The 17,322-nt window shown below is 42.2% G+C and overlaps 2 protein-coding genes across 4 annotated transcripts; both read right to left on the bottom strand.

Moving 5' to 3' along the window:
- Positions 1 to 1,138: 1,138 nt before the first annotated feature.
- LOC111229228 (DENN domain-containing protein 1B-like) lies at positions 1,139 to 11,927 on the bottom strand. Of its 3 annotated transcripts, none has more exons than XM_022755464.1 (23): positions 11,805 to 11,927; positions 11,235 to 11,299; positions 10,503 to 10,546; positions 9,788 to 9,837; positions 9,579 to 9,698; positions 9,350 to 9,419; positions 9,175 to 9,255; positions 9,014 to 9,079; positions 8,024 to 8,077; positions 7,715 to 7,825; positions 7,300 to 7,400; positions 7,179 to 7,224; positions 6,958 to 7,059; positions 6,388 to 6,513; positions 6,078 to 6,179; positions 5,581 to 5,671; positions 5,404 to 5,444; positions 5,248 to 5,298; positions 5,100 to 5,147; positions 4,880 to 4,987; positions 4,526 to 4,608; positions 3,602 to 3,815; positions 1,139 to 3,510 (listed from the first exon to the last, which is right to left on the bottom strand). In XM_022755464.1, the coding sequence occupies exons 1-23, from the start codon at positions 11,819 to 11,821 to the stop codon at positions 2,509 to 2,511; spliced, it is 2,793 nt and encodes a 930-aa protein (XP_022611185.1). In that variant the 5' UTR covers positions 11,822 to 11,927; the 3' UTR covers positions 1,139 to 2,508. The 3 variants fall into 3 exon arrangements, with proteins under 3 accessions (XP_022611185.1, XP_022611186.1, XP_022611187.1); XM_022755465.1 differs by having other exon boundaries at positions 5,248 to 5,295; XM_022755466.1 differs by lacking the exon at positions 9,014 to 9,079 and having other exon boundaries at positions 11,805 to 11,926.
- Positions 11,928 to 12,929: 1,002 nt separating this feature from the next.
- Positions 12,930 to 16,462, bottom strand: LOC111229229 (tubulin beta-4B chain-like). Its single transcript, XM_022755467.1, has 5 exons — positions 16,204 to 16,462; positions 14,905 to 15,013; positions 14,705 to 14,815; positions 14,246 to 14,490; positions 12,930 to 14,164 (listed from the first exon to the last, which is right to left on the bottom strand). Exons 1-5 carry the CDS (start codon positions 16,258 to 16,260, stop codon positions 13,352 to 13,354), a joined length of 1,335 nt encoding a protein of 444 aa, XP_022611188.1. The 5' UTR covers positions 16,261 to 16,462; the 3' UTR covers positions 12,930 to 13,351.
- Between the last annotated feature and the right edge of the window lie 860 nt (positions 16,463 to 17,322).

Raw genomic sequence — 17,322 nt, 5'->3', positions numbered from 1 at the left:
TAATTGTTTTACAGTTGATCGGCAAATTATCGGCGGATTAATCGATAAGGAACACACTGATCTTTTACAGCCCTACTATTTTTTCAGTCTGGCACATAAGTATGTAGCTCACCATCCAAACCCACTTCTCCACTATCTGTTTCTCTGTTACGTATATGAACATGTGCACACTGAACTGCCTTATTTCACAAATTGTGTTCTACAAATAGAATGTGATTTCACATAGACCTCCTATACCTACATAAATCTGACGAACTGATGTGGTCTTTGCCTTTGTTCTTGTGCGTAAGATGAGGTTCATCCCCGGTTTGTCCTTTTTATTTTGAGTGTATGAAACCGATGCTGTGTTGGAGATGTAAGAGCACAGGCCTCACAGACCTTATCGGATCTTTCTGTTGCTCAGGGAGGCGGGCGCTGACTAAATGTCTAAACACGGTTCAGCTGTTTGTTATAAGGAAGACTGGGGGATGAGGTTTGAGGTCTAATGAAAAGAATCGTCTGATGTGGTACTGATCACAGGAAACGTGAATTCTCTCAAAAGAGAAAATTATTTTAAACCTTTGGAAATATTTACTCACTAATACATTTACTAATAGAAACTTTACATTTAGGTTGAATTGGAAGCTTGGATGAAGACACATTTAGCATTTTTGCATGTTCAGTTGGTTTGCTGATCTTATTCTCAAGGTTACACTTTATGCTGTTTTTTGTACCAAATTACATAGTTCTTTCTTTGTAACATTTTGGAAATAATTAAGAACTTAATGAGAAATAATAAACCAAAGCATTACAAAGACTTTTTTTTTTTACATGATGCATATGAGCATCAGTGTTTTGATCTAGAGTTATACATTAACGGACCCCTCTGACAGCCTGACCTGTTGTGCTATTCCCTCCCCAGCTCTGTGTCACCATGGCGATGCAGGAGTTATTCCTACCTACAGTGTCAGCGTTTGTCTCCACTGTGCTGTCCCTGCTCAGCTTGTCTCTGCTGCTGCTGCTGTGTGTCATCAGGAAGAAAAGAAGGATGGAGGGAACATACAGGCCCAGTGCAGAGGAGAGGAAACAGACAGGAGCAGCGGGATCTGAGAAACCTGGCCTGCCTTTACCGTTGCCTAAAGAGGAACGTCTCATATGATAAAAGTGGCCTCGCATACCTTTACTCTTCTGTCACCGTGTAAGCCTGGAGATCGATTCCTCCTGTTTTCTGTCGTTGCCTGTGCTGCTGTCCTCGGGGATCAGCTATGTTTGTCTTTTGCACCAGAAATCTTCAAACACACTGAACACTGTTTGTGCTGCACCTTCTCATTCCCAGTGACAACAGACTGATCAGACTGTCAATTCCACCACCTGTTACACTGCATGAGAAGAGTAAATATGTTGTGTGTGTTCGCTCTCTGTTGTTATTTCCTTATCTTAACAAGACACTCCCTTCACTCTCACTGCATGGGGAACATGAGCTGAAGTATGTTTTGTATTTGTACAAAGCACATTCTTATTTTTACTGTACTGTGTGTTCTGTGTATTTATATATAAAACATAGTCTTTTACACTATTTCCACAAAGGAGATTGATTTAAAAACAGTGACGGTGACTATGATGCACTTTTATGTCAACTTGGAGAAGCTCGATTTCATGCTTAACCAATGTGTATGATACAGTATTCTGTTAATAAACCAATGTGCACACCCAGTACTACAGCTCTTTCTATCCCTTGTCTTAGAGCATTGAAGGCAAGGGGGAAAATGTCTTGGATGTTCAAAATGTTAAGTTTATTAAGGTTTTACGTTATTTATTTAGATACTGTGTTACCAAAAAACAGAGTAATTATCCTCAGAACTTGTCAGTTGTTGGGCAGTAGCTGGTGGAGAGCGTATCTATCTCACACACATGTATTTGTAGAATACACTCACTTATAAATGCACCATCATACAGTAGCTGATCTGCAAACCTTTTCATGTCCCCATTGTTAAAAAATTCATTATTTCTTTATTTCAGCCATGCTGCCTAGTTGCCTTCATTCTAAGACAATTGACCATCATTTCAACAAGTATACAATATGCAAATAAACAAATCTGTTTAAATATTTGCTAAATGTTGGCAAAGTCACCTGACAGCAAATTTGTACCCCTAAGGATAAGTCTGTTGATTTTTCTTTGTTTTCTTTATTGTCAACAGATCCAATGAAAACTATTAGAAACAAATCCCTGTGTCGCACTGTGGCAGCGAGTCACTGCCACTGACACACTGACTCAGTCACACATACATCGTCCTGTTGCTGTAAATACTCACTTAAGAACCAAATCTATGGCTGAAAATAGTCTCCAGTAAATGCACTCTTTACTCCAGCAACAATCAAGCTTGGGCCTGGAGTCACAGACGGGCTGGAGAGATGGGTAGTATAGGAAATATTAAGAGAGACATACACACTATTGATTTTGGTCTTTTTCATGTGATTTGTTGACAATAACAAAAAAAAACAAAAAACAATGTCAACAGCTTAATCCTTCAAGCTTCAAATCTCTTCTTAAGTTCAGACACTTTGATGGGACAAGGGCCTTCCTCATGTGCCTCTGAGCGGTCGTTCTCTTCAGATATATTTGAGTCCCACGGCGGGTGAGTTTGTGTGTTCTCCCTGCTCCGCGACAAGTTGCACGGTCTCCCAGGTTCGGCCAAGCTTTTGGTCCCAGACTTCGCCTGTAAGCTCTGGCTGGATGCCTGAGACTGGAAGCGTGCTACAGCAGATAGTACTTTAGGAGGAGGGGGGGTTTGTGTTATCTCTTGTTCTTCTTTCTTTACTACTTCCTCATTCCTTTTTTCCTGACCTGCTGGAGGTTTAGGGTCAGCAGCGAGGCTGTGAGAGCCAGGAGAACCTGACGTTTCTGGATTGGCTGTTTCCTCTTGTCCTTGCTGCTCCTCCACTGTGTTGGGATCAAGGGGTTTCAGGTAGTTTAAAGATCCTTGCGCGTCTTTGTCTTTCTCCTCTTGGTTCTCTTTTCCATTGTCTTCTCTTCCTACAATTTTCTGCATTTTATTTGTTTCTCTTTCCGCTTCTTGTCCCTCAGCTACCTCCTCACTCTGATTTCTCTCATCTTCCCTCTTTTCTTTTAACCCTTCATCCTCTTGCTTCTGCGATGTTTCTTTCACAGGTTCCTCTCCTAAACTCTCTCTCTTTTCTTGATCTTTCTTTCTCTCTTCCTCAAAGTTCACTTCCTTAAAGTTATTTCTGTTATCTATGTCTTTGCCTTGGTTCCCATTTATTAATACCTTCACTTCTTCCTGTTTCTCTCTGCCCTCATTCTGTCCCCTCTCTTGTTCCCCCATTTCACATGCTGCCAGCAGACTCTCTGACCCCTCCTCCTCTCGTAGGCTGGTGTCCTGGCACAGCCAATCAGAGTCCCCCGTCAGGTCTGACAGCTCCTCTGTGGTTTCCAGATTCCAGCTGTGCAGGCTGCCACTGCCACTGATGGACAGTGACAGGCTCTCCTGGCTGGGGTTGGCTGGACCGTGCTGGAAAACACAGCAACAGCCCATGTTAGACAAGAAATGCATGTCTGTTTGTGGGTGTGTGTGTGTGTGTGTCAGTTCCTTCATTTCTTACCTTTGTGATAAAGTCATGACTGTCTGGTGCGAACAGATCCAGGCTGCGTGTGCCGTACAGCAGGCCACGGTCATGGGAGCTCCGGGAGCTGAGTGTGTCAAAAATCTCACCAAGCAAATCCATCTCCTCCGAGTCACACAGCAGTGTATCTTCCCCTTCTTCTTCATCCTTCTGGAGCTCAGAGCCAGGCTCAACTGAAGGCCCAGAAACAGCCCTAATAACAAGCAGGAAACACACATAACAGCACAAACAAAAAAACACATACTGTGTAATACAATCTTTTTCCTGCGTTTCCCCGTTTCTCTGTCTCTCAACCCCACTGGTGGAACAGGTAATCCGATCTTTTAAGTAAAAGTAGCAATAAAAGTCTTTCCATCAAAATGTTAAACTTATTAACAGCCAAAAATAGTAGGTACTATTTATGCAGAATGGTCCCCTTCACTGTTTTATAATGTACATTGGAGCCATTTAGTTTGATATGGAGCCAATTTGAACTAGGCTTTTTTATATACTGTTGGGACTGGCGTGTGGGAGCTAATTCATTGTGGGTGTGTGATTTATTCTCTGTATTTTCTTATTTCTTATTTAGATAGTGTCTTAGATAGTGTTTTTGTACCAGAGCAAGAGACAGCAGGAGTTTGTAATTTGTTCGCTCACTCAACAAGGATAAATAAATCACAATAAATTTTTTGTGATCGTTGGATTGCTGTTCGTTTCAAGTTTGTTTTAACTTTGATTGTGGTAGTTTAATCTGTTACAGTAGATCATATTACATGTAAGCTTAATTTGAGTAACGTGCAATATTTCTCTCTGAAATGTAATGACATAGAAGTATAAACCAGCAGAAAATGAAACTACTCTTAAAATTGTACTTAAGTACAGTACTTTAATCAGGGTACTCAGTTACGTTGCACCATTGCTCACCCATCCCATGTATCTCCACTGTCCTTCAAGTCTTCCTGGTCCTTTGGAGCCCTAACCTTGTTAACAGGCCGACGGGGACGTGACTGACATGAGGCAACATAGTAACAAAGCAAAGGGATCGCAACGCAACATCCCCACAACAAACATGACAAATGTTGGGGTGAATCACAATGACACAGGGCAACAAAAGTAGCACAAAGAAAAAATATAAAAAAAAAAACAAAACAGGTAGATTAGGTCATGAATATAATATGAGTGGATGGTATCTCCAATTTATTAAGACTTCAAAAATGAATGAGATTTACAGTTGGCGCATGAAAATGAGATGTGTTGCTGTTTTGAAAGAGATCTCACCATCCCAAAGTGTTGTGTGATCGGCAGGCGATTCTGCAGGCAGTCAGATCGGGCACGGCGGTGCGACACCGACCCTCCTCTCTGAAGGGTGTGTTCTTCATCATGGGTCTGCAATACACACACATGCATGCATACACACACACAAGGAAGAAGTGTTACAGTAAAACCACAGCAGAACTTGTACCTATTGAAACACATGCCCACATAAACACGAGCCCACCTTGTGCATCAGGAAGTTTTTCAAACCAGACCTGGCGAGACCTTTGGCCTGGGAGAGATTAAAAAAACAATGAAGAGAATTGTTTTGGTACTGCAGACAGACTTCACCTGCCCTCCCAACCTGCCAAAACACCTCAGCCGGCACTCACCCTAATGTTTGCCTTTGACTTCATGTTGAGGATTAGCGCTCCTCCCCCCTTCTATCAAAAGGGCAAATCCATCCGTGTTACACTTTTCTTTTTAACAAGATGGGAAACAAATGCTCAAACGTAAAAGTATTTTCATTAAAGATTTAAAGAACTTACCTTTAAATTACCAACTAACTGCTGATAAGATTTGCCTCTTCCTGTAAATAATCAAAACAAAAACAAAACAAAAAATACAAAGAGGATAAGTGATAAGTGAGTCGTAGAAAATTGAACACACACACACACACACACACACACACACACACACACACACACACACAGACAGATACACACCGGCTGTTGTTTCACACTTAAGGATCTCATCTTCGAAGAGGTCATCTGGTTCATTCCCTTTGTTCAGAATATCCAGGCGGCCATCAATGAACTAAAAAAATATATAAACTGATATTATTTTATTTATTTTTTATCTAAATATATGAAAATCAATCTCGTGTAACACTTGGACAGGATAGTCCCAATGATTTCACAACAAATTGAACTTTATTAACCAAGATACAATCATGTGGCTTGAACCATGTGAAATGTCTAGATACCGGGTGTGAATAACAACCCAGACTAGGTGCAACAACTTGCCCATTAGTCTATGTTTCTGCATCAAAGGGTGTCCGACACAATTATTATTTATTCATTTATTATTATTTATCTATAATTTATTAACTATTATTTACTATTTCACTTTAATTCTCTGCCCGACAAGCCTTTCTCAAGTGTTAGAGTTGCAGTATCTGTCCAGCAGGGGGCAGCCAAACTACATGAGGCACAGGGTGTACCTGTTTGAAGAACTGTAAATGAATGGCGCACTGTAGGAAGTGCCTCATACTGTGAGACTTGTGGTCTAGAAACAGCTCCTCATTGAAACATATTTCACCTTCCTGAAAATAAGGAGAGAGAGAGAAAGGCACAACTAAAGACAAGAATGAGTATTAAAAGTAAAATAATTAAATCAGAGTTTTAAATGTATATTAAAGTGAAAACAATATATTTTAACAAATTATCAATTATTCACGCTACTGTTGTTAGTTTCATTATTAAAAATACAAATACTTAAACCTACAAAAAGCCAGTCTGAGAGTGACAGACCTTGTGACCCTGCAGTGCATCCCTGTAGCCTCCAAACAGCAGCGCCTGAGCTTTCAGGAAGGCCCGTGAGACACCAGAGCCCGGAGACACAGCCTGACGTTTCAAACACACCTTCAGCCCGGACATCTGCAAGCAAATTTACAATCACAGCTAGGACATTAATTCAGAGCAACCTACAGTGCTACTGCTGTGCTCTATTCATGAGTGTCAAGTGCTGAACATCCCAAACTTGAATGGAATTTATTTACAGTACAATAACTATCTAAAATGACAGAGATGTTTTTTTTCTGTTGTTAATGATTTCATTTACCTAATCTTCATGATTCTTCAGATGTGGTGGAAATGCAACCGGGAATGTATACTTTTATTTCCTAGTTTAGTTCCTGTGGTTCCTGTGCTAACAAGTGTCACCTGATTCCGTGCTACAGACCATAATCTAAGAAAGCATTTAAATAACATTTTAGTCACACTTTCCATCCCGATAAAAACAAAACAAATGTTAAGTGGGAAACAAGAAGTATCACATACAATCACACAAACACATACAAACTGACACGGACTATTTATTACCACATCTGAAGGTATCCTCTTAAGGTCGTCAAATGGGGTTTCTATTGTGTTTGTGTCCACATTTAGAATCACAACTTCCTCCAACCCACGACTCCTCACCCTCTGTCAGACAGACGCAGAGACACATTATAATATTTGTCCATTTGCGGGGACAAACGTGGTAGATTCATAGATTTGGTAAATTGTGAGACATAGTGAAATAGTTTTAATAGGTAGTTTACCTCAGATAGACTGGTGTGGACCCCTATTAGGTAAGGCATAGGTGCACTGTAACCAAATACAAAAAATGTGTGAATCCAAAGTCAATGCATAGCTAGCTGGCTCGATAGACAGACTTCTTACCAACAGTAGTCCAGTAGGTGGGGTGGCAGGACAGGTATGAAGATGTGTTGCCAGTACATGGGGTACAACACAGCGCTGAGTGCATGCACACAAGACGTCAGCTGCACACAACACAAAATGGAGGTTTGTTTCAGACAACACAACAACACACAGGACACACAAACATGCCTGTGTGGCCTGTCAGAGGCCACATGTGGTGGCCAATGTGTGAATCCAAGACAGCACAATGGAGATTTATCTAGTTGCAGTGAGTAATGTTTGCCTGTGGTTGTATTTAGCAGAAACTAAAGTGGTGGTTTTCACCATGGTTAGGTAAATGCTAAGGTAGGTAGGAGTTGAAATATGGTTTAGCGTAGGTTTCCACAGAATGAAAATGCGTCTTCACACAAGTAAGGAAGAATGATGTGCGTCTTACAGTGCTGAGTTTGCTGGCAAAGATCAGGATACGCCTCTCAAACAGCATGCTGGCGTAGAGCTGGAGCAGGTTCCCCACATCCACTGCCACAATCAGCTCTGTCAAATTCCTCTGGTAAACCCACAGACACAGACACACACACAGACACACACACACACACACACACACACACACACACACACACACACACACACACACACACACATATCAGTTTAAATGGGCAAAGGGTTCTGCACAAATAACAGCCCACCTGCTTTGTAAAGGATATACACTACAAACCAAGAGTTCAGTTTAATCTAACATACTCACGTTTTCAGGAATGGAAGGGAGACTTCTGGGGTCTGGAGCAATGAAGTATGGAACCTGGTCAAGAACGAGTGAAACAGAACGTTACTGAGAAAACTGTGGGGATTTAAGAAAAAGGTTTTGTTTTCAGTGGGATTAGTATGTTCAGCATCATACAGACATACATGCATCAAAGTTTACAGGATCAAACTTCAGGGTTTCATTCCAAAATTCTGTATCCAGTAAACAACAATGCTAGATGCAAACTACAGTGATCTTATGTAAGTTTATGTTTTACTGTGACACAACGTTAAAGTTATAACGCTTAAGATACTGTTTCTGGTTGGCATTTTCTTCTGCAATGGCCATTAATTTGTTTGCATTCAGTAATTACCTCTCAATGTAGAGGTGTCATTGTTAGTGGCGCAGTCTGCCATTACTGCACTGAATTAAAATTACCTTCACTTGCTTCACGTCACATCAGACCTGTATTAAGTTAATGCTAATGCAAACCAGAGTTAAGTCATTACCACGGTAACCATGGGTGTCTCCACATCAATTAGGACCGAAATCGTATGGATTACAACTTCAATAATACTTTCTATATTTTCACGCTCTAGAATTGCTTTAGATGATTGAATGTTTCTTTCAAGTGGAGGATTTTCCAATTTGGAATGAAACTCTTGAAACACAAAAAATCCTCAAAATACACACAGCTGTAGATTTGAGCCACATGGAGGCAATTTCTCGCAAGACAAAACATTTGTTGTGGGGTCAGTACAATTGTGGGTTATTCATGGGTTATGAATACATACAGTTAGAACTGTTCCAAACATCACATTGACTGTTAGATGTTAATCGTATTAAGTTTGGCTTTGGGGTGAGAGAAAAGGTTTTAGTCCACACACATCAGGTTCAGCCATCAAGCACAGACAGATTCCAGTTTTCCAGCAGGAGTTAGTCTGTCTCTACTCTGGTATTATTCCAGACCACATGAACTCCTGTGGGACTCACCCCCTCTTGCCCCTCTTGGTGTCCAACAGGATGGGACACCTCTGTGCTGACCAATAGCTGCTCTCCCTCAGAAAAAAACACAACACGCTAACCACTGACAGAAAAACAGCCATTTAAGTCAAGTATGACCGCAGGTTCTTATTGGCTAGTTAGAGATTTACCATCTGTAGAGTGACAGATCCAGCTGCCGGTGGTATGGGCTGCTCGTAGAGGGCGCCCAGCAGCGCTTTCATCTCATTGGTCTGTTGAGAAGACGATGGTGGTTATGGTAATGATACTATGAATCAGAAACTAATACAGGAGCAAAACCGTCCCACACAAGCAGTGGAAACTCACCTGTCCTTTTGTCAGGTAATCAGCCAAGTTGTTGAGAAGTTTGTAAAACACTTCGAACCATGGAAGATAGCTGTAATGACATTGAATACAAGTGGTTTTTATCATGTCGCTAAAGACATGGTTCAACTTGGCCCCATGCACACACTCACACACACACACACACACTCACACACACGCACACACACACACACATCCCACACATGCATGCATTCACACCCCAGGCACGTACCTGAGTATGCAAAGACAGGTATTTGTGCTGTTGGTGAGACGACAGAAGCCGAAGCGTTGGCATCCCTCAAGGTCAGTCAGAACAAAAGTAAAGTGCTGCACGGCCACTCCATCCCTCACTCTGAGCAAACGAATGTAGTGATAGGTGGACACATGAAAAACAAACAAGCTAGAAGATGGAGTAAAGAGCCAACGAGGCAGTATACTCACCTTTGTATGTCATATGGGAAGCAGAATCTGGGCAATATTTGACAGGACTCCTAGAAAGTGGGACATAATTGTGTGTGTAAAATGAAACATGAAGTGGAGTGTGCTGTTGCTACCTCAGTCAACTACATGCTCAAGTAACAAAGGAGCAAATAAAAAATTAAAAAAAAGACTAACGTGTTTCAGTGATTTCACCCTGATGAAGACCCCGCGCCAAAACAACAGTGAAATTCTTCGAGTTCGTCAGCTAGTTCTGCAGAGTTGGTGTCCTGATTTTTAGTAGGTATAATTTCTATCATGATCTCCATCTTATTGTTATATGTCAGCACTGTGACATTTGCTAATTGGTACTAAATGCAAGGTACAACTGAGGTTAATGGGAATGTGAGTTTAGTTTTGCAAAGTAAAATTTTTGTTACAGTTCCTCATGAGGGGAATAGAAGAAAAATCACCAAATCACCAGCGTTATTAGGATTGATCATCTGGGTACCATGAGTGTCTATAAACATTTCATGGCACTCCATCATAATATTATTATTAGTATTATTATTATTTTGTTGCAGTATTATCGTCAATATATCATTCAGACGTACCAACTGACTGACATTACAATCCCCAGAGCCATGCTGCTAATGAGGCTAAAAACAAGCTGCTATGATCATGTCAACCGGACAACACATCCACAAACATTATGCTGTATGTTTCCATGAGTGGCTACCTCATCACTGAAGTCCTCTGGAAACTGAAACTGTACACCAGGATCTGTAAAATCAAAACAACTGAATGAACATCATTGATAATTCTCCAAACAAACTCCATTTTATTTGTATTTTACAGAATACACAGTGAGGCAAAGTCTTTCTGTTGTACACGAGTAAATGAGTGACACAAATTATTGAACTGGGCAAATTCAATAAAAGTTGAAAAACAATAAAAAAAAAAGTTTTTTAACCCCTTCAGCTCACGCTCAGCTGTGCAGGCTGTCAGATTACCACAACATGCCCCCATCTACTTCAAGTATGACTAGACAGGCTGTGTGGTTAGACTGATCACATGACAGGAAGTATGAGCAACTCTCAGCTCGACAGAAACACCCTCATATACACAAAGTCTTACATTTTACCATTACATTTTTACCATTTACAAGACAGAAATTATTTAGTGTGTGTCTTTTTGTGATTGAAGCCAATCTCAGTTGGTGGTTAACAGTTAAATCGGTGTGGTGTGTCACGTGGGAAAATGACAAGAAGATGACGAACAGAGTCATAGGAGGAACAATTTTAATCAACTTCTCTTTTACTAACAAATCATTCTGCACATATGAATTGTGCTGTCACAAGTGGCACACTTCTAGTACTCAATGGAGGCTGAAACACATGCTAGAAAACACGGTATTTGCAAATACTACCTGGCCCAGTTACGCTGCTGGGAAAGAAGACAGAGGCCTCACCTTTGTCTCTGGCTACTGGGCAAGATGCTTCAAAGAACCAGTAGAAAGTTCGCTCAGGGTTTTGTCTGACAGGAAAGAGATTCAGACTCTGATGTGAGACTATATTTACAGTGTGTTACCGACCAAACATGGTCACATTAATACTAAGACATTCCAGTGGGCCTGCATAATTAAATATATATACAGTACATATAGACTATACATTACCGAAATCACAATTCTACAAAAACCTAAATGATTCTGCTCGCAGGAAAATATAAAATAGGTTTTTAAAGACAAAGGTAAAATGCGATGTATTCAGTAGTGACTAGATACGTTTTACAGAAAGAGTTGAGTGTGATTACATTAAAATATTCAAATGCTGGTTGAATGTAATTGAAACAGAGTCTTGCTCTGCGTTGAACAAAAGTGCGTCTACCATGAAATGTATGGCAACTGATACAGGGCAACAGAGTTGCTGCAGGAAGCTTCCTGTGCAGTTGTGAGAGGAAGTAATAAAAACCACAAGAACAGACTGACGGGCAGAGTGATGATGATGGAAGTTCAACTCAAATGACACGATTAACTTACTTCAGTCTGGAGCCCATGTTGTCTGAATGTGTCTGTGTCCATGTGTTTGTCCAGAGATCTTCAGCAGGTGTTTGAGGTAACGGTCACCCCCCCCACCCCTCCCCAATGTAGCGACAGTATAAACGAAGGCGGATAACAGCAAAGGAAGCAGTCTGCACAATAAGCGCAGGAGTGACAGAACACTTCCTGATCTATCTCATTATATGTGTTGTGTCAATGTATGCATATGACGTCTGTTACAAGACCACCTCTCCAAATTCTTATTTATATTCTCTCCTCTTAACTTCCCTTTGCTTGCCCTTTACTAAGCCTGTAATTATTATTATTATTATTTATTTTCAAATCAAAATGGTATGTATCTATATGAGCAGCTGCAGCAAATATTCAAGTTATAGAAAAAGCATTTCTGTGACCTCATTGTTATTTGCATAAAAATATTCCCCTTCTTTTCTCCGCCTTTGATTTCATTTTTCATCTCTACATTAGAACCATTGCCAGATAATCTATCATTTAAAGAACAGTCATTAATAAACACATGAAAGAAATGGTACCCACAATTCATGAATCCTTTTGTGATGTGCCAAGAACACGGGAGCTGCTATTTAGGATCTGTTTATTGCTTGATTTACATCGAAAGACATGCATTGGTTTGAGAATATCTCATATAGCCTACATGGAAAACTGACACGGTTTGTTTAGTTATTGCTCAAATAAACAGGATAGGCATTTACATTATAACAGAGCATTTGCCGTTACAGTTTTTTAAGTGGAAAAGAGACAATCAGGTGTCCACATCCTGCTCAGGGAAACACACAGATCTCATACTGCCTCCTTGTGGTGTTCAAGCAACACTGCCTAATCTCTACACAATGCAGGTCTCCATTTTGGTTTGCTCCATACTGTGACAATCAGAGTAGAATCCTCAAAAGTTGCTGATACAGTGTTTGGTCCATTTCATTCAAGAGTAGTATATTTTTGTAAAGGTTTATCAGAAGGATTTACAGAGTGAGCTTTACTTCTATAACTATAAACTGTAGCTATCTCCTCAATTTGTTTGTACATAATTTTAAAATGTATTCAAATGTAAAATCTATCACACAGGAAAACTTCAATAACACAAAGGCATATTTTTCCAATAAGTTTATTTCAATCAGTGCCAAATTAGACAAGTGATCAAATTTCAGGGAGTTTTATTGAATAATTGGCCCAGGTATGGAACTGCATGACTGATGATGATAAATGAACATTAACAGAAGGCTACTGACAAAAGACCACAAGCACACCTGTGTTAGCTACCTCTACATTAGCACTGAGATGGGAGGGTCAGTGTAGTATTGGGAATCCTGCTCTTGGAGGAGGACAGGGGGCTCAATGGAAGAGAGAGGAGAGGCAGAGAGAAGACGAAACAGAGGGAATACAAGGGCAAGAGAGCTGGGAAATAAAAATAAAAGTCAGAGAAAGAGAGCAGAGAAGGGCTGAAATCAGTGGATGGACGGTTGGATGGAGTTATGATGAGTGCAGTGGAGAAATGATGATTGATTTTAGCCTTAGGCCACCTCCTCCTCTCCCTCCTCCTCAAACTCTCCCTCCTCAGCTGTGGCGTCCTGATACTGCTGGTACTCGGACACCAAGTCGTTCATGTTGCTCTCCGCCTCGGTGAACTCCATCTCATCCATGCCCTCGCCGGTGTACCAGTGGAGGAAGGCCTTGCGGCGGAACATGGCAGTGAACTGCTCGGAGATGCGCTTGAACAGCTCCTGGATGGCTGTGCTATTGCCGATGAAAGTGGCCGCCATCTTGAGCCCACGGGGCGGGATGTCACACACGGCCGTCTTGACGTTGTTGGGGATCCACTCCACGAAGTAGCTGCTGTTCTTGTTCTGCACATTCAGCATCTGCTCGTCCACTTCCTTCATCGACATGCGGCCACGGAACACGGCGGCCACGGTGAGGTAGCGGCCGTGGCGCGGGTCGCAGGCGGCCATCATGTTCTTGGCGTCAAACATCTGCTGAGTGAGTTCAGGCACAGAGAGGGCTCTGTACTGCTGGCTTCCCCGGCTGGTCAAGGGGGCGAAGCCGGGCATGAAGAAGTGCAGACGAGGGAAGGGCACCATGTTGACGGCCAGTTTGCGGAGGTCAGCGTTGAGCTGGCCGGGGAAACGCAGGCAAGTTGTCACCCCGCTCATGGTGGCGGAGACCAGGTGGTTAAGGTCTCCGTAAGTGGGTGTGGTGAGTTTGAGGGTGCGGAAACAGATGTCATACAGGGCCTCGTTGTCGATGCAGTATGTCTCGTCTGTGTTCTCAACCAGCTGGTGGACAGACAGCGTGGCGTTGTAGGGCTCCACCACTGTATCTGACACCTGGAGGCAGAACATACGAAGGTCAGGGAGATGAAGAGCCAGAATAAAGTACCAAAAACAAGAGTGACATAATCACCGTACCTTAGGAGAGGGCACAACGCTGAAGGTGTTCATGATACGATCGGGGTACTCCTCTCGGATCTTGCTGATGAGCAGAGTTCCCATGCCAGAGCCGGTACCACCGCCCAGGGAATGTGTGAGCTGGAAACCCTGGAGGCAGTCGCAGCTCTCAGCCTCCTTCCTCACCACATCCAGGACGGAGTCCACCAGCTCAGCTCCCTCTGTGTAGTGGCCCTTGGCCCAGTTGTTACCTGCTCCACTCTGACCTGAAAGGAATGGATTAATTACAATCTACTCTTGCAATATTCAAATTAATGGATCAAGCCAAAAGGTCTTAGTTTATCATTTAAACTGAAAAACTGTTTTACTTCTCAACATGGACTGCAGCAATTCTGGCACATAAACTGATAATTAACATGATTTTATTGTTTCCTGTGTAATAACCAACATATGTGCGTGCGTGTGACTGATCGTGTATACCAAAGACAAAGTTGTCAGGTCTGAATATCTGTCCGAAGGGGCCGGAGCGGACAGAGTCCATAGTGCCTGGCTCCAGATCCACTAAGATGGCCCTAGGCACGTACTTCCCACCTTGAACACAAATGCATGTGTCAAAACTATTTATTAGAAAAGAAAAGACAGAATATTAGAAGCTCACTGCGTTTTTTAGCAGTCCTGACCTGAAGCCTCGTTATAGTAGACATTGATTCTGTCCAGCTGCAGGTCGCTGTCTCCGTGATAGGTTCCAGTTGGGTCGATGCCGTGCTCATCACTGATCACCTCCCAGAACTACAGACGGGTCGATGGGTGAGATTAGGCAGAGACAAGTTAATAAAAACTTGTATAATTCAAGCTGAATTTAACTACTGACATTTTAAAATCTCAACACAGTAAATGGCCTGCTGTTTATACTGCCCTGTACATCCTGGTCAACTTGTTGAGCCGCAGCAGCCTCGCCAAGTGAGTATTACAGTGCTGAAGCAATCAATTCATCCATGGGTTTTCAACAGAAAATCAACTGACAGCAAAACTGATGACAGAATAATAATTTAAGTCTTTTGTAAAGTTTCAAACTCTTTTATGGTAGCAGCCTCTCAAATGCGAAGATTTGCCACTACTATTAAACATAACTGTAAATTTTATCTTTGGAGTTTGGACTCTTTATTAGATAAAACAGGCAATCTCACAATGTCATCTTGTGATGGCTACTTTTCTCTATCTCTCTGTTTAACAAGCCACAGATTAATGGATAAATAAAAACTTGCCAGCTGCAGGCCCAGAATAATGTTAAATCAGGTTCACAGATCCCATTAAAGGATTGGTTGATCTACTACTTGAAATGAGGCTAATGCCTAACCCATTATTTGATGCAGGGATGGTATTAAAATATCAGTAAATAGGCGTACTTCTTATTATAATTTAATATGATCTCATGAGTGTTGAAAACTGCCTGTCTGCGTTCCAGTGCATTCTGAGCCACACCCCTCTCTCTCTACCCCCCCCCCCCACCACCACCACTCACTAAAAAAAGAAAACTAAAATAAAGAAAAAGAAAAACATACACACACACACACACACACACACACACACACACACAGGAGTGTCAAAACTCTGACTGCAACAGAAAAAAACAATCTCCCCTGAAATACACACACCAACTACATCGCAGACACACTCTGTGACAGTGGCTCAGTTGAGGTGGATGCGCTCATTTAAAGGGCATCAAGTGACAACAGCGGGGATGTCTCTGCTCGCCACCGCCCATCCTAAAGGATGCTATTGTACGCTGCGTTCACCACAGTCTTATACAACACTTTCCACTCCACTGTGTTGACCTATTTAGTATTTCCTGTGGGCAGCATGACGTCTTAACAGCAGACACGTAGGCAGCAACAAGAATAAACTAAATTCGATCACATTAAGCCGACTGCAGTTAACAGGTCGATAATACGCCAACGGGTGCATGCGTGTTTTCATACCTTTGCTCCAATCTGGTTCCCGCACTGCCCGGCCTGCAGGTGCACTATCTCACGCATGTTGTCGCTGCGGTGTGGGGAGTCTCACAGAGAGCTGCTGCTGCTGCTGCTGCAGGGGAACACTGGAAGCTGACGACGGGTCTGCTGGCTGGTCCGTCCTGGCCCTCCCGACTCAGTCAACAGTCTGTCTGAATGGCGGAGGAGCTGTGGCTGCGCTGTAAGCTCTCTGTCTCGCCCTTCCCTGCGTCCGCGACTGCGCCGTTCATCCCGGTGCTGCAGCATGACGTCATCTCCATGGCAACGGGAACCGGGCACGGCCGGAAAATTAGCCTGCCTGTGCCGGCTGGCTGGCTGGAAGACAGCCCGAACAGACACCGGTTGTAGTGGGGTTGATAAGAATGAAGAGATAAACGACCTTAAAGCTTGATTCAGGCCCTCGAAAAGCCACTGGCCTGCACCATGTGTAACATCTGGTTTAATCTGGCTGACATTAGCATGTGAAGGAATGATGGCTAAATGTAAGGATGCCGAATAAACTGTCAGATAGGTTATAATCATATACAAATAGCATGTTAACTTGTGGCAAATGTGTATCTAGGTGGGGGTTTTTATTTGTTATTTCCTGGATAAAGGATTAATGTTGGCATGAGCTTGACTCACTGGCATGCAGGGACTAGCACTAATGTGAACTTTTGCCTCAGTATCAATAAAGCCAGTTTTATTCATGCAGCCCAATATCACAAGTCACAAATTTGTTTTTAAGAGTCTGTACAGCGCCCCTCTGTCCTTAGACTCTCGGTTCAGACAAGGAAAAACTCCCCAAAAACCCCTTTAATGGGAGGAAAAACAACAACTTCCTTAAGTTGTCTTGAGGAAGAGCAACAGAGGAGGGATCGCACTTCCAGGATGAACAGATATGCAAACAATAGATGTGTAAATAGAGCAACATAGTAAAATTATAGTAGGATGACAAAATTACAGATAGACTAAACATACAGTATGTGAATGATATGGATCTGGAAGGAAATAGATCACTTTCCATATGTCACCAAGCAGACTCGAGCTGCACAACCACTGCTCCCATAGGAGAGAGACCAACCAGTGGCAGGACATTGGTAACAG

The sequence above is a fragment of the Seriola dumerili genome, unplaced genomic scaffold, assembly GCF_002260705.1.
Source record: "Seriola dumerili isolate Sdu_G_001 unplaced genomic scaffold, Sdu_1.0 BDQW01000230.1, whole genome shotgun sequence".
In the NCBI taxonomy this organism is placed as follows: Eukaryota; Metazoa; Chordata; class Actinopteri; order Carangiformes; family Carangidae; genus Seriola; species Seriola dumerili.
The sequence above is the reverse complement of the archived record's forward strand: the minus strand, read 5'-3'. Positions and strand labels throughout refer to the sequence as shown.